The sequence below is a fragment of the Oncorhynchus mykiss genome, chromosome 32 (genome assembly GCF_013265735.2).
Source record: "Oncorhynchus mykiss isolate Arlee chromosome 32, USDA_OmykA_1.1, whole genome shotgun sequence".
NCBI lineage: Eukaryota > Metazoa > Chordata > Actinopteri > Salmoniformes > Salmonidae > Oncorhynchus > Oncorhynchus mykiss.
The window spans coordinates 14,513,613-14,539,809 of record NC_050572.1 but is presented as its reverse complement, the minus strand read 5'-3'; the positions used below and the strand labels follow the sequence as shown (position 1 = coordinate 14,539,809).

The 26,197-nt window shown below is 43.5% G+C and overlaps 1 protein-coding gene across 1 annotated transcript; it reads right to left on the bottom strand.

Moving 5' to 3' along the window:
- Positions 1–21,831: 21,831 nt before the first annotated feature.
- On the bottom strand, positions 21,832–26,197 carry LOC110489442 (homeobox protein XHOX-3-like). Its single transcript, XM_021562149.2, has 3 exons — positions 25,605–26,197; positions 24,253–24,488; positions 21,832–23,744 (listed from the first exon to the last, which is right to left on the bottom strand). The coding sequence occupies exons 1-3, from the start codon at positions 25,975–25,977 to the stop codon at positions 23,217–23,219; spliced, it is 1,137 nt and encodes a 378-aa protein (XP_021417824.1). The 5' UTR covers positions 25,978–26,197; the 3' UTR covers positions 21,832–23,216.

Below are 26,197 nucleotides of genomic sequence, written 5' to 3'. Positions count from 1 at the left end.
TCTCTCTCTCTCTCTCTCTCTCTCTCTCTCTCTCTCTCTCTCTCTCTCTCTCTCTCTCTCTCTCTCTCTCTCTCTCTCTCTCTCTCTCTCTCTCTCTCTTTCTCCACCTCTCTCGGCTTGTATATTGTTATTGTACAGTCTTTCTCTCCCCATCTACTTCTCTCTCCTTCTCTATCCTGACCAGTAGATTGTTAGTAGTCTCCCTCTGTCTCTCGTCCTCACTTTCACCCTCATCTGTTGTTGGTTGTCTCCCTCTCCCTCACCCCCTCTCCTCCCTCTCTATCTCTGTGTCACCTGTGAGTAACGACGGAATGTGGACTCTATTCATCACCCTCTCCTGCACATGCTCAGTAGCTCTTCATTATATTAATTACTCTCATTGGAAGAGTGATCATCAGGCCTGTCAGAATCCATCACGCCCAGGTTCCCACGACATTGAGGACCCTGCTGTGGTCCGCATGGTAAACAATCACCGGTGGGTGCCTGCCGGTAACGGGACTGATGACTGGCGACCCCGCCGGAGCCCGCGGGGGGTGGGCTCTAAATACCCAGGAGGCACCACTCCTGCAGAGTCCCACCCGTCTCTGCCACAGCCACACTGTCCTAAGCACTGTTACAATATCAAATATGTTTTCCTCCCCATCATAAATGAGGTGAGGATTGGCTGTCGGGTAAACGGATTCTGTATCTGTGATTAGAGGCGACAAAGAACTAACTGTTTCTTATGCTTTAAAATTGTGACAAAGGTGGTTCCTTCTTAGTGTGGAGAAGCTTGGGTGATTCACATCATGTGTAACCTTGCTTGAGACCCGAAGACTTGTTTGCTAGCATAGCTTAATGCCTAGGCTTCAAATCAAATCAAAGTTTATTGGTCACATAAACATGTTTGCAGATGTTATTGTGGGTGTTGTAAAATGCTTGTATTTCTAGCTCCAACAGTGCAGTAATATCTCAGCTCAGTGGGATAATGCGATCTTAAGGATTCTGGTAATATAGAACCTGTCCAGCAGCAGAAATCTGCAGCTATTAAGAGCCAATCAGGCCCAGTGATATAACAGCTCTCTCTATGGCCTTTTCACTCCCTGTTTAAGGCTGTCTTCATGGTCAATTGACCTAATGCCTCATCCCTGTCTCTGTTAATTGGAACAGTTAGAGAGAGAGAGCATTTGGGGTGTCCTTTCCATCCCTCTGTGCCACATCCATCTTCCCATAATGCATCCTGACGGGGCGGAACTGCCCCTCCCCCCATGTACCGTGTCACCCGCAGAACGGGCCGCCTGCTGAACATGGAATGATGGGATACGGCGTTCTCTGCTGTCATCACTAATCCTGCGCTCTCATCCACACAGCTGAATCTTCTTCTCACCCTAAAGTGTTTACACACACACACACACACACACGCAGGTGGCAGTCGCCCCAGGGCACTGGGCTGTGGTAAGCAGGTAAATATAGAGAGGACCGTCTTTATTAGAATAGAAAAGACTCTGCTGCTGTCTGTCAGAGGTAAACGTGAGGGATTGGAGCTATGCTGCCTCTTCCAAAGCTCTTCCTGGTTATTCCCAATAATACCCCCCCCTCACGGGGCCAAAGCACTTCCTGGTTATTCCCAATAATACCCCCCCCCCCCCTCACGGGGCCAAAGCACTTCCTGGTTATTCCCAATAATACCCCTCCCTCACGGTGCCAAAGCATTTCCTGGTTATTCCCAATAATACCCCCCCTCACGGGGCCAAAGCACTTCCTGGTTATTCCCAATAATAGCCCCCCTCACGGGGCCAAAGCACTTCCTGGTTATTCCCAATAATACCCCCCCTCACGGGGCCAAAGCACTTCCTGGTTATTCCCAATAATACCCCCCCCCCCTCACGGGGCCAAAGCACTTCCTGGTTATTCCCAATAATAACCCCCCTCACGGGGCCAAAGCACTTCCTGGTTATTCCCAATAATAACCCCCCTCACGGGGCCAAAGCACTTCCTGGTTATTCCCAATAATAACCCCCCTCACGGGGCCAAAGCACTTCCTGGCTTTTCATTGGTATTCCGATTCCGACCGGGCCACCGCCAATGGCTTCTCCCAAGGGCTCACTCTCACTGGGGAGGGTTTGCTGGATGGGATTATGGAATCGTTTTTCAGCACCTGTAACGGGCCACTTGATTTTGAGATGAATGGAGTTGGTCAACATTATAATTTATTTCTAATGTAAATCTGCTGCTCACAATGTGTGTGTCTCTCTCTAATTTCCCTCTAATGTAACGGCCTTGTAAAGAGACAGTAAGGGGTGTATGTGTCATGTCCTAATGTAACTGCCCTGTAGATCACTGCATGTTACCTTCAGATCAATACTCTGGAGTGTGTGAAAAATGAGACCAATGTTTCATGTACAGCAACCTCAACACACCCTGTACACACACGCAGGCACACACACATTACATGCACACATAAAACAGCCTCATATACAGAGCATTTGGAAAGTATCCAGACCTCTTCACTTTTTCCACATTTTGTTATGTTACAGCCTTGTTCTAAAATTGATTTAAAAAATGGTTTGCCTCAATCAATGCACTATACCCCATAATGACAAAGTGAAAACAGGTTTTTAGAAATGTTTTTAAAAGTTTAAGAAAAAAATTTACATAAGTATTCAGACCCTTTTCTATGAGACTTGAAATTGAGCTCCGGTGCATCCTGTTTCTACTGATCATCCTTAACTGGAGTCCACCTGTGGTAAATTCAATTGATTGGAAATTATTTGGAAAGGCACACCTGTATATAAAAAGGTCCCACAGTTGACAGTGCATGTCAGAGCAAAAACCAAGCCATAAGGTCTGAATTGTCCGAAGAGCTCCGAGACAAGACTGTGTGGAGGCACAGATCTGGGGAAGTGTACCAAATATGTCTGCGGCACTGAAGGTCCCCAGAACACAGTGGCCGCCATCATTCTTAAATGGAATAAGTTTTGAACCACCAAGACTCTTCCTAGAGCTGGCTGCCCGGACAAACTGAGCAATCAGGAGAGAAGGGCCAAGGTGACCAAGAACACAATGGATCTCTCTGACAGAGCTCTAGAGTTCATTTGTGGAGATGGAGGAATCTTCCAGAAGAACAACCATCTCTGCAGCACTCCACCGATTAGGCCTTTATGGTAGAGTGGCGAGACAGATGCTACTCCTCAGTAAAAGGCACATGACTGGCAGCTTGGAGTTTGCCAAAAGTCACCTAAAGACTCAGACCATGAGAAACAAGATTCTCTTGTCTGATGAAACCAAGATTGAACTCTTTGGCTTGAATGCTAAGTGTCACGTCTAGAGGAAACCTGGCACCATCTGTTCGGTGAAGCATGGTGGTGGCAGCATCATGCTGTGGGGATGTTTTTCAGCGGCAGGTTCTGGGAGACTAGACAGGATTGAGGCAAAGATGAACGGAGCAAGTTACAGAGGGATCCTTGATGAAAACCTGCTCCGGAGCATTCAGGACCTCAGACTGGGGTGAAGGTTCTCCTTTCAACAGGACAACGACCTGAAGCACACAGCCAAGACAACGCAAGAGTGGCTTTGGGACAAGTCTCTGAATGTCCTTGAGTGTCCCAGTCAGAGCCTGGCCTGGACTTGAACCAGATTGAACATCTTTGGAGAGACCTGAAAATAGCTGTGCAGCAAGGAATGGGAGAAACTTTCCAAATACATGTGTGCCAAGCTTGTAGCGTCATACCCAAGAAGACTCTATGCTGTAATCACTGCCAAAGGTGCTTCAACAAAGTACTGAGTAAAGGGCCTGAATAATTATGTAAATATGATATTCCTGGTTTTATATTGAAGAAATGAGCAAAAATATCTAAAAACCTGTTTTTACTTTGTCGCTATGGGTTATTGTGTGTAGATTGAATTTTAGAATAAGGCTGTAGCCTAACAAAATGTGGAGAATGTCAAGGGGTCTGAATACTTTCCGTTCAAAAGTTTGGGGTCACTTAGAAATGTCCTTGTTTTGAAATAAAATGTAAAAAATGTGTCCATTAAAACAACATCAAATTGATCGGAAATACAGTGTAGACATTGTTAATGTTGTAAATTACTATTGTAGCTGGAAACGGATGATTTTGTATGGAATATCTACATAGGCGTAAAGAGGCCATTATCAGCAACCATCACTCCTGTGTTCCAATGGCACGTTGGGTTAGCTAATCCAAGTTTATCATTTTAAAAGGCAAATTGATCATTAGAAAACCCTTTTGCAATTATGTTAGCACAGCTGAAAACTGTTGTTATGATTAAAGAAGCAATAAAACTGGCCTTCTTTAGACTAGTTGAGTATCTGGAGCATCAGCATTTGTGAGTTTGATTACAGGCTCAAAATGGCCAGAACCATATACATTTCTTCTGAAACTCATCCGTCTATTCTTGTTTTGAGAAAATAAGGCTATTCCATGCGAGAAATTGCCAAGAAACTGAAGATCTCGTACAATGCTGTGTACTACTCCCTTCACAGAACAGCGCAAACTGGCTCTAACCAGAATAGAATGAGTGGGAGGCCCCGGTGCACAACTGAGCAAGAGGACAAGTACATTATAGTGTCTAGTTTGAGAAACAGACAAAGAAGTGCTTTTCTTTCAAAAACAAGGACATTTCTAAGTGACCCCAAACCTTTGAACGGTAGTGTATATAGCGAGAGAGAGGCAGAAATAGAGACAGATGGGGGGAGAAAGAGAGAGGTGGAGAGTGTGTGGGCCATGGCTGTGTCACTCCTGGGGTGTAATCTCTTTAGCAGTGTCACTGACTAGGAAGCAGTCAGAGGCTCCATCCATCCTCTATCCTCCAAAGCAGTCAGAGGCTCCATCCATCCTCTATTCGCTAAAGCTCATTGATCGTGTCAGAGACCAGACAGAGTGAGGGCCGGTCACTCCCTCCCTCGCACCCTTCTTCCTCCTTATTCCCTCTTTCTGTCCTTCTCTCTTTCATTCTCTCTCTCTCTGGATCAATATTGATTATTATCTTTAAACTGCCTGTCTGTGGAGTGCCTGTGAAGGGGTCCTGCCTATAGGTGTGGGGAGGAGAGGAGGACCGATAGAGACAGGGAGAGAGAAAGAGAGTGTGAAGAGACATAAAAAGGATGAGAAGAGAAGATATTGATCTCTTTTTGGGGGGATTATCACCGTCTCCTTTGTATGAGGGAGATGTGCCTGGATGGAGAGAGAGGAAGGTGGAGAAAAAACAGAATATGGGCTTGAATAACAGGAGGAGTAAGAGGAAGGAGAGAAAAATAATGAAAAGGAGAAGGGCAAGGTAAACCAGTGATGGTTTTCAGGAATAAAGTGTGTGGCTATTGATCTACCCCACAGTGAGATTTCTTCAGTCCTAAATGTCATGTCATTATCAACACGTTTGGACTGAAGTGATCCCAAATCTGTCAAACAATCAGCTTTCCACTCTTACTTAGGAATGACCAGTGTTCCATCCTTCCAACTAGCTTTCCACTCTTACTCAGGAATTAACAGTATTCCAGCCTTCCAACTAGCTTTCCAATCTTACTTATGGTTTCTTTGCAATGGTCTGGTCATTTTGTGGTCACTGCAATGTGACCATCCTTATCTCCTTGTTTGTAGCGGTCAACTGCAGGTCGCCTTGTGGTCATAGGAGATGTGTATCTATGTGCCTCCCCCCTCCCTCTCTCCTCCTTCAATCATTTTCTCTGCCCGGCCCATGATCGTCATTGACACTCAAATGATGGAAGTGAATAAAACTCATTATGGACAGTCAGTGTGAGTCATGAGGAACATTAAAAGTTGTGTCTGGCCACCTCCTGCCTCTCATCCTTTAGCCTGTTTTATGATTCTACTGTCCGGTCCCAGACCCGCTTACCCATGCCAAAGTCCATCAATCCACACCTACAATACGCCCCCCTCCTCCAGCCTAGCCCTCCCCCTCCAGACTCCCCCTCTGGCTAAAAGACATGGACAAAGGAGGAGTGTGGGGGGGGCTGGACAGAAGAGGGGAGGGGTGAGGAAGCTGAGGTGGAGGATAGGAGGGCTGGAGAGGAGAGGGGAGGAGTGAGGGAGATGGGGGGGGGGGGGGTAGTAGGGCTGGACAGAAGAGGGGAGAGGGGAGGGGAGGAGTGAGGAAACTGAGGTGGAGGGCTGGACAGGAGAGAGGAGAGGAGGAGTGAGGGAGATGGGGGGGTTGGGGTAGTAGGGCTGGACAGGAGAGAGGAGAGGGGAGGGGAGGGGAGGAGTGAGGAAGCTGAGGTGGAGGGCTAGACAGGAGAGAGGAGAGGGGAGAGGAGGAGTGAGGGAGATGGGGGGGGTTGGGGTAGTAGGGCTGGACAGAGGAGAGGGGAGGGGAGGAGTGAGGAAGCTGAGGTAGAGGGCTGGACAGGAGAGGGGAGAGGAGGAGTGAGGGAGATGGGGGGGTTGGGGTAGTAGGGCTGGACAGGAGAGAGGAGAGGGGAGGGGAGGAGTGAGGAAGCTGAGGTGGAGGGCTGGACAGGAGAGGGGAGAGGAGGAGTGAGGGAGATGGGGGGTTGGGGTAGTAGGGCTGGACAGGAGAGAGGAGAGGGGAGGGGAGGAGTGAGGAAGCTGAGGTGGAGGGCTGGACAGGAGAGAGGAGAGGGGAGAGGAGGAGTGAGGGAGATGGGGGGGTTGGGGTAGTAGGGCTGGACAGGAGAGAGGAGAGGGGAGGGGAGGGGAGGAGTGAGGGAGATGGGGGGGTAGGAGGGCTGGACAGGGGAGGGGAGGGGAGGAGTGAGGGAGATGGGGGGGGTTGGGGTAGTAGGGCTGGACAGGAGAGGGGAGGAGTGAGGAAGCTGAGGGGGTTGGGGTAGTAGGGCTGGATAGGAGAGGGGAGGAGTGAGGAAGCTGAGGTGGAGGGCTGGACAGGAGAGGGGAGAGATTATGGTCAATTCTCTGACTGCTCTTCTGCATAGGTCATGGCACTGTTAGCTGACCAATCCTATGTCTCTAACATCACTCTATGCTTCTTAGTGCGTTCTAAGATCTAGTTTGCAGATGATCTGGTGATTCTGTCCCCAACCAAGTAGGGCCTACAGCAGCACCATGATCTTCTGCAAAAACATCCTCCCTGTACAACGTAAAACACCCAATAATGCTTGCAGAGCAGAATTAAGATGATTCCCCCTAATTATCGAAATCAATGTAGACCAGTTAAATTCTACAACCACCTAAAAATAAATGATTCTCAAACCTTACATAACAAATCACAAACAAAAAAGACCCCACAGAGCCCCAGGACAGAAACACAATTAGACCCAACATTGTAAAGAATCAACAAAGAAACTGAGCAAACTGGAATCTTATTTGGCTCCAAACAGAGAGTACACAGTGGCAGAATACCTGACCACTGCGACTGACCCAAATTGAAGGAAAGCTTTGACTATGTACAGACTCAGTGAGCATAGCTTTGCTATTGAGAGAGGCCGCCATAGGCAGACTGTGCCCATTGCCCACAAAATGAGATGGAAACCGAGCTGCACTTCCTAACCAAAATGTATGACCATATTAAAGACATATTTCCCTCAGATTACACAGACCCACAAAGAATTTGAAAACAAATTCAATCTTAATAAACTCCCATATCTATTAGGTGAAATACCAGTGTGCCATCACAACAGCAACACAACAGCAGCATGACCAGTTGTCACAAGGACAACCAGTGAAGAACAAACACCATTGTAAATACAACCCATATTTATCTGTTTATTTATTTTCCCTTTTATACTTCAACTATTTGTCAATTGTTACAACACTGTACATAATGTAACATTTTAAACGTCTATAGTATTTTAAAACTTTTGTGAGTAATGTTTACTTTTAATTTCATTTTTTTTTCCTGTTTATTTACGTTGTTTATTTCCCTTTTTGTTTGTCTATTTCACTTGCTTTGGCAATGTGAACACGTTTCCCATGCCAATAAAGCCCTTTGAATTGAAATTACCTACATTTAATTGAGAGAGAGAGAGAGAGAGAGAGACCGAGAGAAGGGGGGAGAGAGGGAGAGAGAAGGGGTGAGAGGGAGAGAGAAGGGGAAGGATGCCAGGGGTCACATGATTGCACGACAAACCCATAAAAGTTCCATTAACCCCCCTTCCCCCACCTTCGTCCCAACCCCACCACCCTCGTCTCTCCCTGGCCCCCACCACCCTCGTCTCACCCTGACTCTGAGTTCCTGGTCTATGAGTCAGGTCCTGGAGACGCCATAGGTCTGTGTCACAATGTCTATCCTCTAAAGCCCAGGGCCTTGATTCCCTAGGTTTGCGTCCTAAAGGGCACCCTGTTCCCCAGAGGGCTCTGGTCAAAAGTAGTACACTGTGCAGGCTATTTGGTGCCATTTAGGACACAACCTAGTTTCTGTCATGGTCAACACCCTTGTTCAATCTGCCTACCTATATACACTCTCAATCTGTACACTTATATACACTATGTACATACAAACCAAAAACACTCCCTCCCTCCCAAAACCCACGTAAAGACACAAACACCCTCCTGAACAACTAGCCTGTCATCATACTAATATCAACAAACAAACACCCTCCTGAACAACTAACCTGTCATCATACTAATAACACACAAACACCCTCCTGAACAACTAACCTGTCATCATACTAATATCAACAAACACCCTCCTGAACAATTAACCTGTCATCATACTAATATCAACACACAAACACCATCCTGAACAATTAACCTGTCATCATACTAATATCAACACACAAACACCCTCCTGAACAACTAACCTGTCATCATACTAATATCAACAAACAAACACCATCCTGAACAACTAACCTGTCATCATACTAATATCAACAAACAAACACCCTCCTGAACAACTAACCTGTCATCATACTAATATCAACAAACAAACACCCTCCTGAACAACTAACCTGTCATCATACTAATATCAACACACAAACACCATCCTGAACAACTAACCTGTCATCATACTAATATCAACACACAAACACCCTCCTGAACAACTAGCCTGTCATCATACTAATAACACACAAACACCCTCCTGAACAACTAACCTGTCATCATACTAATAACACACAAACACCCTCCTGAACAACTAGCCTGTCATCATACTAATATCAACACACAAACACCCTCCTGAACAACTAACCTGTCATCATAATAACATCAACACACAAACACCCTCCTGAACAACTAACCTGTCATCATAATAACATCAACACACAAACACCCTCCTGAACAACTAACCTGTCATCATACTAATATCAACACACAAACACCCTCCTGAACAACTAACCTGTCATCATAATAACATCAACACACAAACACCCTCCTGAACAACTAACCTGTCATCATACTAATATCAACACACAAACACTCTCCTGAACAACTAGCCTGTCATCATACTAATATCAACAAACAAACACCCTCCTGAACAACTAGCCTGTCATCATACTAATATCAACACACAAACACCATCCTGAACAACTAACCTGTCATCATACTAATATCAACACACAAACACCCTCCTGAACAACTAACCTGTCATCATACTAATATCAACACACAAACACCCTCCTGAACAACTAACCTGTCATCATACTAATAACACACAAACACCATCCTGAACAACTAACCTGTCATCATACTAATATCAACACACAAACACCATCCTGAACAACTAACCTGTCTGTCACGTTCGCTATAAGGATCGGACCAAGGCGCAGCGTGGTATGCCTACATTCTTATTTATTAAAATAATGAACACTGAACAAAATAACAAAATTACAAAACAAACCATGACGCTATACAAACGAGTGCTGACAGGCAACTACACATAGACAAGATCCCACAAACACCAAAGGGAAATGGCTACCTAAACGATAAACAGCTGTCTCTGATTGGGCACCATATCAGGCCAACATAGAATTACAAAAACACTAGACATACAAAAACCCTATACAATACAAAACCCTAGACAATACAGAACTAGTATACCCACCCTATCACACCCTGACCTAACCAAAATATAAAGAAAACAGAGATATCTCAGGTCAGGGTGTGACCCTGTCATCAACACACAAACACCCTCCTGAACAACTAACCTGTCATCATACTAACATCAACACACAAACACTCTCCTGAACAACTAACCTGTCATCATACTAATATCAACACACACATCATCACTTACATAGCACAGACCCTCCTGGAGCGACTCACAAACCATTACACACACATACACACACTCCTCCCTTTCGGTCCTTCCCTCCCTCTTTCTCTCTATAAGTTTATATGTTTGGGGAGGTCTGCTGAAAGACTAACAGTGTGAGTGGCCTTTCAAAGCATTTACTTTAAAGACACTAAGTACAGGCTCTTAGAAAGGGCATCAGTGAACAGCTATCTCGCTACTATCTCCCCTGGTCTCTTTCCCACGGTTTAACCTTACCTTGCTCACTTACAGAGCCTTCAGAAAGTATTCAAACTCCTTGACGTATTCCACATTTTGTTGGGTTACAGGCTGAGTTCAAAATTGATTAAATATACAGTACCAGTCAAAAGTTTGGACACACCTAGTCATTCAAGGGGTTTTATTAATTTTCTTCACTATTTTCTACATTGTAGAATAATATTGAAGACATGAAAACTATGAAATAACACATGGAATCATGTAATAACCAAAAAATAGTTAAACAAATCTAAATATATGTTATAATTGAGATTCTTCAAAGTAGCCAACCTTTGCCTCATGAGGTAGTTACCTGGAATGCATTTCAATTAACAGGTATGCCTTGTTAAAAGTTCATTTGTGGAATTTATTTAGTTCTTAATGCGTTTGAGCCAATAAGTTGTGTTGTGACAAGGTAGGGGAGGTATACAGAAGATAGCCCTATTTGGTAAAAGACAAAGTCCATATTATGGCAAAATCAGCTCAAATAAGCAAAGAGAAACGACAGTCCATCATTACTTTAAGACATAAAGGTCAGTCAATCCGGAAAATTTCAAGAACTTTTAACGTTTTTTCAAGTGCAGTCACAAAAACCATCATGTGCTATGATGAAAGTGGCTCTCATGAGGACCGCCACAGACTTACCAGCCTCAGAAATTGCAGCCCAAATAAATGCTTCACAGAGTTCAAGTAACAGACACATCTCAACATCAACTGTTCAGAGGAGACTGTGTGAATCAGGCCTTCATGGTCTAATTGCTGCTAAGAAACCACTACTTAATTAAGGACACAAATAATAAGAAGAGACTTGCTTGTACAAGAAACACGAGCATTGGACATTAAACCGGTGGAAATCTGTCCTTTGGTCTGATGACTCCATATTTGAGACCGCTGTGTCTTTGTGAGACGCAGAGTAGGTGAACGGATGATCTCCGCATGTGTGGTTCCCACCGTGAAGCATGGAGGAGGAGGTGTGATGGTGTGGGGGTGCTTTGCTGGTTACACTGTCTGTGAGTTATTTGGATTTTCAAGGCACGCTTAACCAGCATGGCTACCACAGCATTCCGTAGTGATACTCCATCCCATCTGGTTTGCGCTTTGTGGGACTATCATTTGTCTTCCAACAAGACAATGACTCAACACACCTCCAGGCTGTGTAAGGGCTATTTGACCAAGAAGGAGAGTGATGGAGTGCTGCATCAGATGACCTGGCCTCCACAATCACCCGACCTCAAACCAATTGAGATGGTTTGGGATGAGTTGGACCTGCAGAGTGAAGGAAAAGCAGCCATCAAGTGCTCAGCATATGTGTGAACACCTTCAAGACAGTTGGAAAAGCATTCCAGGTGAAGCTGATTGAGAGAATGCCAAGAGTGTGCAAAGCTGTCATCAAGGCAAAGGGTGGCTACTACATGATTTCATATGTGTTATTTCATAGTTCTGATGTCTTCTCTATTGTTCTACAATGTAGAAAATAGTCAAAAATAAAGTTAATATCCCTTGAATGAGTAGGTGTGTCCTAACTTTTGACTGGTACTGTATGTATTTTTCTCACAGTACCCCATCATGACAAAGTGAAAACAAGTTTTTAGACATTTTTGCAAATTTATTGAAAATGAAACACAGAAATATCTCATTAACATAAGTATTCACACCCGTGAGCCAATACTTTCTTTAAGCGTCTTTGGTAGCGATTACAGCTGTTAGTCTTTCTGGGTAAATCTATAAGGCCGGGCCTAGACTTGAGAGTACATGCAGCTTTAGAGTTCTGATCATGGAATTCTGTCATGTATCTACATTTAAATGTGTCCACAATGTGTCCGGATTCCCTATTCCCATACTATATTCAAATGCCAGAAGGCAAATGGTGGAATAGGCTAAATATTATAACACAACAACTAATGGCAGTAGCTAACTACTGTAGCTAACAAGCCAGCTAACCTCTGTAGGTTAGCATAACTCTAGCTAAACAAAAAATATATTTTCTAAATATTAGCTAGCTGGCTAGCATTTTATGAGACCAGCAAACACGTTCCTCACACTCTAGGAATGTATTTCTACCAACATCATAATGAAATGGTGCCTCTCGGGCCAAAACACAAGTTTTCTGAAGACTTGTGGGAGGAGTTCTGATGACGTCACCAACTGTATGCACTTTCGGTAGCCTGATTGCATTCAGACTGAGGAGAAATCCACACATAATGCATCCCTGACCACCTCATGAAGTGGTCAGACAGATCTGAACACAATCACACCACAAAGACACTTTTGTGCGTCTAGACCCGTCTTTTCAATGCAATCTTCGTATTCTGATAGCAGAAGTCGCATGTAGGTGTCAGGTGTAGACACGACCTAAGAGCTTTCCACACCTGGATTGTGCAACATTTGCCCATTATTCTTTTCAAAATTCTTCAAACTCTGTCAAAATGGTTGTTGATTATTGCTAGACAACCATTTTCAGGTCTTGCCATTAGATTTTCAGGTAGATTTGAGTCCAAAATGTTACTTGGCCACTCAGGAACATTCACTGTCTTCTTAGTAAGCAACTCCAGTTTAGATTTGGACTTGAGTTTTAGGTTATTGTCCAGCTGAAAGGTGAATTCATCTTCCAGGGTCTGGTGGAAAGCAGAATAAACCAGGTTTTCCTCTAGAATTTTGCTTGTGCTTAGCTCTATTCCGTTTCTTTTTTATCCTGAAAAACTCCCCAAGCATACCCATAACATGATGCAGCCACCACTATGCTTGAAAATATGGAGAGTGGTATTCAGTAATGTGTTGTATTGGATTTGCCCCAAACATAATACTTTGTATTCATGACAAAAAGTGAATTGCTTTGCCACGTGTTTTGCAGGATAACTTTAGTGCCTTGTTGTAAACAGGCATTGGAAAACCTCCCTGGTCTTTGTGGTTGAATCTGTGTTTGAAATTAACAGCTCAACTGAGGGACCTTACAGATATCTGTATGTGTGGGGTACAGAGATGAGGTAGTCATTCAAAAATAATGTTAAAAACTGTTATTCCACATCGAATGGACGAGTCCATGCAACTTATTATGTGACCTGTTAAGCACATTTTTATTACTGAACTTATTTAGTCTTGCCATAACAAAGGGGTTGAATACTTATTGACTCAAGACGTTTAATTTTTTATGAATTTGTAAACATTTTGAAGAACATAATTCCACTTTGACATTAGGGGCTATTGTGTGTTGGCCAGTGACAAAACAAATCCCTATTTAATCCTTTTTAAATTTAGGCTGTAATTTAACAAAATGGTGAAAAGGTGAAGGGGTGTGAACACACTTGTAACCCCCTGAACACACACCACACACACACTAGAATGTCTTAACTGTTCATTTTCTTTTACTTTGAAAATGTGGAGCAGAATGCGAAGATTGGGGGGGGGGGGGGGGGGGGGGTGGTGGACTTTCACTAGTGTCTTTAAGGGTGAAAATAAAATATCTGACCCTGTTCTACTGGTGGGCAGGGTCAACTCCTTTTTTCATTCTGTTGAAATGCTCTTACAGGATGGTCAATTAGGACAATTGATGTCACAAAACTGTGCTCATTGGTCAGCAGTCAGTGGTCAGAGCGACTCAGCAGTTTGGGCTGACCGTGGGTCGAAGGGACGAGCAGGTAGAGGGGGAAGCCCAGACATCCCAGTACTTCTGGAGGGGTGCAGCAGGCCGAGCGTGACGGTCATGGGACACAATACATTACGCACCCATACACACACACACACACACACACACACACACACACACACACACACACACACAAAGCAGTACACAAACACACACACACACACAAAGAAACACACACACACAAAGCAGTACACAAACACACACACACACACAAAGAAACACACACACACAAAGCAGTACACAAACACACACACATAGAAACACACACACACACATACACAAAGCGGTACACACACAAACACACATACACAAAGCGGTACTCCCACAAACACACACACACATACACACACACACACATACACAAAGCGGTACTCCCACACACACACAGGTAGCAAAGGGCAAAAGGTTGTCTATACCACCTGCCACAGAAGAGCACATTGTCAGTGTATTTTTTCATCCATATACAATATTGACCAAATACCCACCAGACAATACTGATCGATACTCAAACACAGAAAACCACCCAAACACATTCACTGTAAACTCTTTCTACTCAAAAACAACATGACGTGGTCTCCATAACATTTGATTTACATATTTAATGGTTGATATTCACTGTCATATGGCACATTCTCACTAAGGATAGCAATGTAACCCAAAGCTGTTGAGGCTTACAGAAACCAGAGTGTCAAAGACCTAGGACTCCTTCTATGGTCCACAACAACATTACTGCTCGACTGTGTGGCTGTGTACAATATAACTGTGTGGCTGTGTACAATATTACTGTGTGGCTGTGTACAATATTACTGTGTGGCTGTGTACAATATTACTGTGTGGCTGTGTACAATATTACTGTGTGGCTGTGTACAATATAACTGTGTGGCTGTGCACAATATAACTGTGTGGCTGTGCACAATATTACTGTGTGGCTGTGCACAATATAACTGTGTGGCTGTGTACAATATTACTGTGTGGCTGTGCACAATATAACTGTGTGGCTGTGTACAATATTACTGTGTGGCTGTGTACAATATAACTGTGTGGCTGTGTACAATATAACTGTGTGGCTGTGTACAATATAACTGTGTGGCTGTGTACAATATTACTGTGTGGCTGTGTACAATATAACTGTGTGGCTGTGCACAATATTACTGTGTGGCTGTGTACAATATTACTGTGTGGCTGTGCACAATATAACTGTGTGGCTGTGCACAATATAACTGTGTGGCTGTGCACAATATAACTGTGTGGCTGTGCACAATATAACTGTGTGGCTGTGCACAATATTACTGTGTGGCTGTGCACAATATAACTGTGTGGCTGTGTACAATATTACTGTGTGGCTGTGCACAATATAACTGTGTGGCTGTGTACAATATAACTGTGTGGCTGTGTACAATATTACTGTGTGGCTGTGTACAATATAACTGTGTGGCTGTGTACAATATAACTGTGTGGCTGTGTACAATATAACTGTGTGGCTGTGTACAATATTACTGTGTGGCTGTGTACAATATTACTGTGTGGCTGTGTACAATATTACTGTGTGTCTGTGTACAATATTACTGTGTGGCTGTGTACAATATAACTGTGTGGCTGTGCACAATATTACTGTGTGGCTGTGCACAATATAACTGTGGCTGTGCACAATATTACTGTGTGGCTGTACACAATATAACTGTGTGGCTGTGCACAATATTACTGTGTGGCTGTGCACAATATTACTGTGTGGCTGTGCACAATATAACTGTGTGGCTGTGCACAATATTACTGTGTGGCTGTGCACAATATAACTGTGTGGCTGTGCACAATATAACTGTGTGAAGATATTACTGCTTTTGAACGTTTTCCCTCTGTGTGTGTGTTTACGTTCTCTCTCCTTATGATGATTCTCTGGGAACGAGCGGGAAAACTTTCCCTGTCGCCATCAGTGAAGCCGTTGCCGAGCAGTAAAGCGGCCAACATGCAGTAAAATAAAATGATGTGTGGAGAGCTGGACCGATCTGCAAAGCCATTGGCTGCCCAGAGGGTCGTAAAACAATAACACTCCCCCATAAAACAAAGTGCTTATTAAATTATTTTTAAACAATGTTGCATGATCTGGGTGAGTTCCATAAGCTGTGTTCCACAAACAGAAGATGTGATGTATGAATTCCACAGGCTGTGTTCCACAAACAGAAGATGTAATGTATGAATTCCACAGGCTGTGTTCCACAAACAGAAGATGTGATGTATGAATTCCACAGGCTGTGTTCCACAAACAGAAGATGTGATGTATGAATTCCACAGGCTGTGTTCCACAAACAGAAGATGTGATGTATGAATTCCACAGGCTGTGTTCCACAAACAGAAGATGTGATGTATGAATTCCACAGGCTGTGTTCCACAAACAGATGATGTGATGTATGAATTCCACAGGCTGTGTTCCACAAACAGAAGATGTGATGTATGAATTCCACAGGCTGTGTTCCACAAACAGAAGATGTGATGTATGAATTCCACAGGCTGTGTTCCACAAACAGATGATGTGATGTATGAATTCCACAGGCTGTGTTCCACAAACAGAAGATGTGATGTATGACTTCCACAGGCTGTGTTCCACAAACAGATGATGTGATGGAGCTAGCTGGGGAACAACAAGATAATGATAACTATAACAACTCTATCACATCACTATCAGCATGCTGAATAGGAAACGTTCAGACCCTGATTTAGCCAGCAGAATGATTGGTATGGTCACTCCTACCCATACTCCTACCTACACTACCTGTACTTCTACCTGTACTTCAACCTATACCCCTACCTATACTACTACTTATACTCCTACCTACACTACTACCTGTACTACTGCCTGTACTTCAATCTATACCCCTACCTATGCTACTACTTATACTCCTACCTACACTACTACCTGTACTACTGCCTGTACTTCAACCTATACCCCTACCTATACTACTACTTATACTCCTACCTACACTACTACCTGTACTACTGCCTGTACTTCAACCTATACCCCTACCTATACTACTACTTATACTTCTACCTATACTACTACCTGTACTACAACCTATACCCCTACCTATACTACTACCTATACTCCTAAATATACACCTACCTATACTACTAGTTATACTCCTAAATATACCCCTACCTATACTACTACCTATACTCCTAAATATACCCCTACCTATACTACTACTTATACTCCTAAATATACCCCTACCTATACTACTACCTATACTCCTAAATATACCCCTACCTATACTACTACCTATACTCCTAAATATACCCCTACCTATACTACTACCTATACTCCTAAATATACCCCTACCTATACTACTACCTATACTCCTAAATATACCCCTACCTATACTACTACCTATACTCCTAAATATACCCCTACCTATACTACTACTTATACTCCTAAATATACCCCTACCTATACCCCTACCTATACTACTACCTATACTCCTAAATATACCCCTACCTATACTACTACTTATACTCCTAAATATACCCCTACCTATACTACTACTTATACTCCTAAATATACCCCTACCTATACCCCTACCTATACTACTACCTATACTCCTAAATATACCCCTACCTATACTACTACTTATACTCCTAAATATACCCCTACCTATACTACTACTTATACTCCTAAATATACCCCTACCTATACTACTACCTATACTCCTAAATATACTCCTACCTATACTACTACCTATACTCCTAAATATACTCCTACCTATACTACTACTTATACTCCTAAATATACCCCTACCTATACTACTACTTATACTCCTAAATATACCCCTACCTATACTGCTACCTATACTCCTAAATATACTCCTACCTATACTACTACCTATACTCCTAAATATACTCCTACCTATACTCCTACCTATAATCCTACCTATACTACCTATTCTACTACCTATACTCCTTCCTATACTCCTACCTATACTCCTTCCTATACTACCTATTCTACTACCTATACTCCTACCTATACTACCTATTCTACTACCTATACTCCTTCCTATACTCCTATACTCCTGGATCCCCAAATGGTGGGGGGGGGGGGGGGGGGGTAACAGGAGAGGATGGATGGTCAGGGTAGTGAGGGGTAACAGTCAGGACCAGACACAGGGAGTGGAGGGGGAAGGGTAATGCACAGGGGAGAATTGTTCAAATGTAGACCAATGTCGAGGCCATAGGCCCATGAACCTACAGGGAAAAGCAGAGTTCTATAGCACGTTTGGGGAGGGAGCAGAGAGGTAGCCCATCTACATGTAGTAAAGGCAATCTGCCAGAAAGAATGTATTTATACAGCAGTGTACGTACGCTACATCATGTGAAATACCAAACCCAAAAGCTTTTGCTGTTTCACTCACGCCATTCTGGAAGAATCTGGTAAGTATCGTGATGATCATTGTAACGGGATTTCCACTTTGATACAGCTACAAATGGAAGGGATTTTTCCTACTCTCACACACAGTGCTTTTAACGTGTGTTTTCATTTTACATAGGCCTATTTGACACATATTGTGCATTTTAATTTATACAGAAATTACTATTCAACAGTCCTCACCTGGAATTTGAACTCGGTATGCTGAGTTTCCTGCTATGCCACTATGGCCTTGACAACTACTGGTTAATCTGACTATTGTCGTCATGTACTTATTTCAGCTAGTGCTTTCACTATAGTTGTTTAATGTTGGTGGGGCATGTTAACCTGTTTTAGTAATACTCCTGAATCACTATGATCAATAAAAGTCTTTATTGAGTGTAATTGTAACAGAGCTAAGATTTATTTTGGGTGGATGTTGATGGAATATTCTCCTAACCCTCAGAAAACTGGACACAGGAGAGATCTTGCAACGTTCTCATGAAACATGTCTAGAACGTTAGTATCTTACATTCTGAGGAGAAACACACTTAACCACATTCTGGGTAAGTTTTATTTGACATTGAGGGAAGGATCTCTTGGAAACATTCCTTTCACATCACGGGAACATTTCTATGAAAATGTTAATTAATTACCTAATGAGAATCTTAAGGGAACATTATCTACAGATGTGGGAACTTTTGTTGTTAGCTGGCGTAGGCCTAGGTACCGACCTTGTCATGCCAAATTGGTGGTGCATCCCTGAAGTGCTTGTGAAGAACAGTTTGAGTGAGTAAAAGCCTATTTGTTAAGGAACCATTAAGTCAGCGAATTACTCAATCATCCAATGGCGTGCCTCTGGGGCTACATTGTGCATACACATATGGTGTAAACATGCATAAATCAAATATTGGCCCGTTAAACTCTAGCTTAATATCCATATAGCTCTATTAGGTGAGGGAAATCGTTAAGTGCCAGTCTGAGTTGACTCACATCAACAAACGCTATAGCTAGTCTACAACCTGTTTAGATCCACCTGAATAAAATAACCAGTGACAATTGAAGAGGCACCCCCCACTCCCTCATGTCACCAGCTCTGAGCAGCCGGGCCCTTCTCCCTCCTCCCCCCTCCCTCTCCCGTAAGGCCCGGTATAAAAGCCCTCTCCCGTGCACCGTAAATAATGTTGATAAAGACGCCACCGAAAACGACTTTCACACATCGCCCGATTGATTTAACGTGACCTCCGTTTCCAAATGATATTGGAAGCCTATTTAAACAGATGAAGGCTTAAATTGTCTTGCTTGTATGGAGTTTAATTCCCCATTCATCATCATTACTCAGTGATTGGTCCATCCACGCCTCCCCTAGCCAGCCCCGCGCGCTATGACAAGGGCCTGTAAATTAGACTGTAATACAATTTAAACAGCAGCCGCAGCAGCCTCCGATAGAATGACTTTGTTTTTTTCTCTCTCCAGTGGACAGCTGCTCCGCACCTCCCCTATCAAGAAGCTTTGTGCTAGTCAGGGATCCGACGAGCCCGGAGCCAATTCTCACTAATAACATCTTATAAGACCGATGTAATTGCTGTTATGTCCGCAATATAGCAGCCGTTCGGTCGTAGTCTATACTGTCTTCCAGCGATTAAATTGCGTGTTGATGGTGGATTAGTCCATTGAGTATTCAACTGTAGCGAGGGAGAGCTGGGGATCCATATGAGTTGTTGGTTAAATGTGGTTGTAATTTGTATCACTTTTATGTGTCTTTCCGGCAATGTGACGCGCGTTTGAAAATATGATCATATGGTGGGGGTGGCTGCTACTGTATGGGATAACCAAAATAAGATCCTGGCTGCTGCCCATAACTCACTCTGTCACTGTCCAATGGGACACCATTTTGAAATGGCCGATGCATTTGAATATGTATTTCGTTTACATTTTATTTTACATTATTATTTTATTATGCAAACCAAAACTATTTTCCTTTCCGTCCTGCAACCTCCATATCAGGCTAAAATATGGCGTGATAGCTTACACAAATCTGCCTTGTGGTTTCGCCCGTCCCGGGCTGTTTAAACGGTGTATTATTCCAAACATATGCATTTTAATCAGCTCGGTCACACTTACAAGAACTCCACTTAATAAGGCGATCAATCACACCTTCGCGCGTGGGGTGGAGGGTATATCAGGGGGAGGGGGCTCGCGGGCACCGTCTGATTAGGACGAACCTTTTACCTCGTGACACACGGATATGACCGCGGAATGTGAGAATCTAACGAATAATTAGCCTACACATAATTTTTCTACAGATACAAAAATAGATATGTGCTAATATATTTTAGAAGAGTGTGGTTATTGGAAAGGGAAAGGAAGAGTTTGGGCCGCAGGTACCCGAGCTGTTAAGCGCGGTTGGCCAGTAACCGAAAGGTCGCTGGTTCGAATCCCCATGCAGACTAGGTAGAACATCTGTCAATGTTCCCTTGAGCAAGGCGCTTAATCGTAATTGTTCTGGATAAGAGCATCTGCTAAATGACCTAAACTGTATCTCTATAATAAGGCCATAGACTATTTCTTCCTAAAATGGTAGGCTAAGTAAAACCAACCGTAGTGTAATCTTGTCTGGTTTATTCGTTAGATAACGATTGGAAATTAGTTAATTGGAGAACGATCATGACTTAATTAGTCTTATTTTAGCCTTGTTGCATAGTTATAGGGAAAAATGTATTGTTACTGCGTTTTACACGGCATAATCTATTGGGATGCTTTATCCACCTTCCACTTAAATGTCACATTTTCAATTTTCATTTGCTGAAATAACTTCTAATCTACCCTTTCGACGATGTAAACGCCTATTAGAACCCTATTTGAGCTCGTGGTACTAGTCTTTTCCAAATGTGTCCCATTATATCCAGGAAGCTCTCGCTTACATTGAGCGCGCGCCTCAATTTACAAGTCAAATGCAGCCAATTAAGCTCGGGCTGATTGGTGGAGCAGGTTAGATCATCGATCTTTTGCATTCCAATATCTTTTCGAGACAACTAATTGTGCTGTTGTCTATTAACCGGTGGAGAAAATATGACGGGCGTTAACGGAGCCCGGGGACCACTTAGCTGCCACACAATCTCGCGCGCACATCACAAGACGAGGCCCAGCATCTCTGTTTTGACACCGGTCACTTCAGTTATTTATATTACTTTAGGCCTTACAATGAGCTATGAATTCGTTCCATATCAATAGAATAGGAAGGAATAACCTTTTGGGAGAATGTTTTTATTTGATTTAGAGTAGAATTCTACATGCAGGTCTTCCTTTGATTCAAAATAGTAGGCCTATAATGAGTCATAAAATAAAACATTCGATAGATGTTGTCGTTTGAAACGCTGTTTATTGCAAATTTGAAGTCCAGAACAATCCAACAATTTATTCAGCAAAAATGACCAGAGTTCTGCACTTATATGAATTCGCTCTCTTGAGCCTTTTTACAGTACTACCCATAAAACATGACAGGGTTATTTCGATGAAATACTATGTCAGTAACAGTGCAAAGCGAGAAATTGACATAAAGAAATAATAGCAATTTCCCCCAAATATTTTAGAACGAGTAGGCTAATAAATATAAGGCTTTTCTTTCAGAATCAGTCGTTATAAATGCATTGATCCAAGCATTCGGTATTATGAACATTGGCTGAGGGTGAAGTAGGATGCAGAAGAATTGGGGAGGCAGGGGGAGAGAGGTGGCAAGTGTTCAGTCGAGGGTATATGGGTGAGATCAGCAGCTCGAGCAAACGAACTCGGCCTAATTTGCCTGGAGTGATTGTCCAATGACTTCTCTCTTCCCTTTCCCTTCTATATCCTCCTCTCCGTTTCTCCCTCGTCCTCTTCTCAGACTCCCGTCACCTCTCCTCCTCTTCCCCGTCAAGCCAGCGCGAGCTAATCCGTTCCCCTGACGCCTTGTTACGGTTTGGCAGCAACGAACCCTCCACCGCCTCCGCGCGCGCCGGTATTATCATTTATTCAACACTCAAAACCCATCCACCACGTACGTATAGGCCTACATCACTTACTAATTTTACCAGCATCTGCACATTTCGGCCCCAACACGTCAGAAAGGGAGGCTCGGGTAGGGAGATAGAGAGCCACAATGAGACGGTGCAGTCTGTTAACACATTCCCTTGTTAAAAAGGAAGTTGGAATAGACCATTCTAGTGAAATTTACAAAACAGGTCAATTTGGAAATCTGAAGAGACTATAGATAGGTCTAAAGATTAATCGTTAACGCCATCCATCACGGAGATAAACGGTTGTCTGTAATTCCCAGTCCACCCGGGCTCTCTCTTTCCTCGCACCAAATTCATCTTCAATAAATCAAATGTGTTTTTTGTCCGATCTCATAATGTTTCATAGTCTGCATGGGGTTTTACAACTGAAATTATTATTTTTCAGTGGATAGACTGTCATGATGTGTGAGATCGTCGCGTTGGTGCTAGAAAACATATAGCTTAAAAACAAAATAGGCAAATTGTTTGCGCCTGAGCGCGTTCATCTCTCCTTTTTGTAGTAGCAGGTGTATGTAACAGCGCGCACTGCGGTATCTGTCGTTTATGCTGCTGCTTGTATGGAGTATGCTCCACGTGATCGTTGTATTCATGCTGTTTGGGTCATGTTCATGTTTTTTTCTCTAAGTTTGATAAAAGATTATGGCCTTTTTCTGCGCTTGTTTGACCCAGTCCAATGAACACATGTGGATGTGCTCTCTTCGTTTTATCTGTTCAATGGCACCTCCTCTCTCTGGTCCAAAGTCCCCGGCGAGGACTTGCTCAGCACCGACGGAGTAAACGTCAAAAACGCGTCAGTCCTGCTCGTTGGGGAGCACGGGAAATCTGACCCGGTAGGCCTCTGTTGAAGGCCGTTTGATTGAGCGGAGTGACAGGCGAGGCAGGAGCAGGGGCTCCCCCCGGGACCGAGGCCGTGGGCCGGGCTGGGGTACAGGGGCGGGTGCCTGAACGAACACAGAAGCTCCGGCCTCTGGTAGGGGTGAGACAACATCCGGAAACTGTCAAGGGACCTGAGGGGGTTGGAGAATGGGGTGGCGGAGGAGGCCGAGCCGGCTCCGACCCCAAGGTGGGAGTAATACGGTAATGGTAGGTGGGACGGGAAGGGGTAGCCCAGGTTCCCGGTGGCGGCCGCGTGACTCATCATGTAGGTGTAGAATGCGGGGTCGGCGGGGTGAGGCCACGTCATGGCCAGACGCTGCCGCTTGTCCTTCATCCGGCGGTTCTGGAACCACACCTATGGAACACAGACATACAGACAGACAGGCGGGGTAAAATATTAACCTACATCAGTCTGTGACGAGACAGACAAGGGATTTACAGTTGTTTTTGCACTTTACGCAGGGTTCCAAATGGCCTTACAGTTGGCGAGTAGTGGCCAGACCAATAGGCATATGCAAATTCCACTTAATAAGTCAATACTTAAGCTCGACCCTTAAATGTTTTCGGTTTAATCATTAACAAAATGAATCACCGTTTCATTTTGGGTAAATGTTGCGTGCACCTACCTGCATTTACTGCATTGTTTTGAGAACACACATAAATAAAGTCTGAGTAGCCTAGGCCTCGATTTGTCTGATATGATTTCAAGCGAACTTACATAGTTTAATTGCGAATCTAAAAAGAAAACAATGTCCTTTATATGGCCATATGTTCTAAGGACAATAATATAGGTTTAGATGTAGTCGAGAAATTGTATTATGTTGTTGTAATATTGTTGTTGTTATTATAGACCCTAATCTCACCTTGATAGTGGTTTCTGGTAAATTTAGTGAAGCCGCCAGTTCGCATCTCCTCGGCCTGGACACGTAATTCTCCCGGTAGAATTCCTTCTCCAACCGGCCGATTTGCTCCCGAGTAAAGGCTGTCCGGTACCGTCGCATCGCGTCAGCTCCGTAGGACAGCGAAACCTGGCCCAATCCCATTTTACCAGGATCCATACCGCTGTCACTCGGGTGGATGGGGGAATCACCGTTTCGACCTGGAATGGGTTCAAAACATGAATCTGATTGTTTGTTATCGAAAAGCCTAAAATAAAGATACATTTGATTATACAATTGTACAGCGGTTTCTTTTGTTCGTTTTGTTTTTGTATAATTGACACTGCAGCCTGTATTTTTCGTTTGATTTGAGGTTGACAAAAATCGAAAGCAGAGCACCATAACTAGCCAAAATGCATCTGATGCTAAATTAGGCCTATATACAGTAAACTAAACCATCCATATCGATTAATATCATACCTGCAGAAGGGACAATTCTATTAATTCATAATTGTGATAATTGTTTACTTGATATCAGTACGATACTTTCATGAAATAAATATGAAGAGAATAGCATAGGCCTATGATTGACTTGCCTAATTAAATGCAGGTTAAATAAATAAAAATACATGTATAATAATCCGTCCAACATGTACTCTACTTTTTCCCATTCATTTGAAAACACATCCTCAAAATAGATATGTTAATAAGCATTAGACAATTATTTTGGGGCCTATTTTTCATAAAGACATGACCAGTTTGATGTCAGTTCTCCAGGGGTTTGGTCCCCAGACAAATCCAATCAGTCTACCAACCAATTCATATAAACGTTTTTTTTTTTGGTCTACCATTTTTATTTGTGGTTTGTTTAGTACTTAAAATCTCTACTAGTAGCCTAGTTCGTGCAAATTGGTTAATTTGTCTGGCGCCGGGTGTACTCGTTTTAAAAAAGTGACACTGTGGTTAAAACCCTAGCTAAGGGGGTGTAACACTAAGAGAGATCTCTCATGGGTGTGGATGTAACAATCCATGAGTTCAGCTATAGTGAAATTCATTCATGTGACATTCATTCCAAATGAACGTTGTTATAAAAACATAACAATTACGTTCCGTAAGTCGTTGTCACTCCCTTTCCATAATACAATCATATAGAATGTCTTGCATATGTTACCCGATAATTTACTTATTCATTCTGGATGCTGCATGCACATAAATGGGCTACTGGCGATGTTTACAGCGTGACATCGATTGCATTCATTAATTTACGTTGTCCAAAATCCCATCCATGCAATGTGTTGAAGAAAACGAAAAGAGTTCCACGCCGTTCCATGCATTACCTTTCCCGTTGGGGTAGTCCATGCTTTCTGGCGTGCAGCTCACATCAATTTCTTCATAGAAGTCAGACTCTGTGTCCGAGCTGCTAGCTTCTTTGTTGGTGTGATCTAATCGATGTCTCTCGGTTGAAGAGGACATGCCAACCGACCTTATATCGGCGCACACGCGTCCCCGTGCGCTCTTCGCCTCCTCGTCCGCTCTGTCTCGCGAGTAGGGCGCAGAACCGGGGCTGGTGTAGTTCCTGTGGACCGTTTTGCCTTGTGATTCTCGCGCGGGGCTTCCAACTGCTTCCGACAAATTAGAGCCAGTCTTGCCAACTGCCGTGCCAAGTTGACCTCCTTCCGGAAGCATCACCATCTCTTTTCTGTTTTCCATTACCGACGAACGAACAAACGAAAGCGCGTGGAATAAACCAGCGCCAAATCGCTACTATGGAAATAGCACAATCTGGCTGTGACACTACGGGTGGCGAAGGGATTCAGTCGTGAGAGTGGAGAAAAGAGAAGAGGAATGGATTGAAATGAGAGAAGAGAAGAGAGCATACGTTCTGACCCTGCGAGGCGAGCGCTCCAGAGTGCAGCACGAGCTCTGGGAG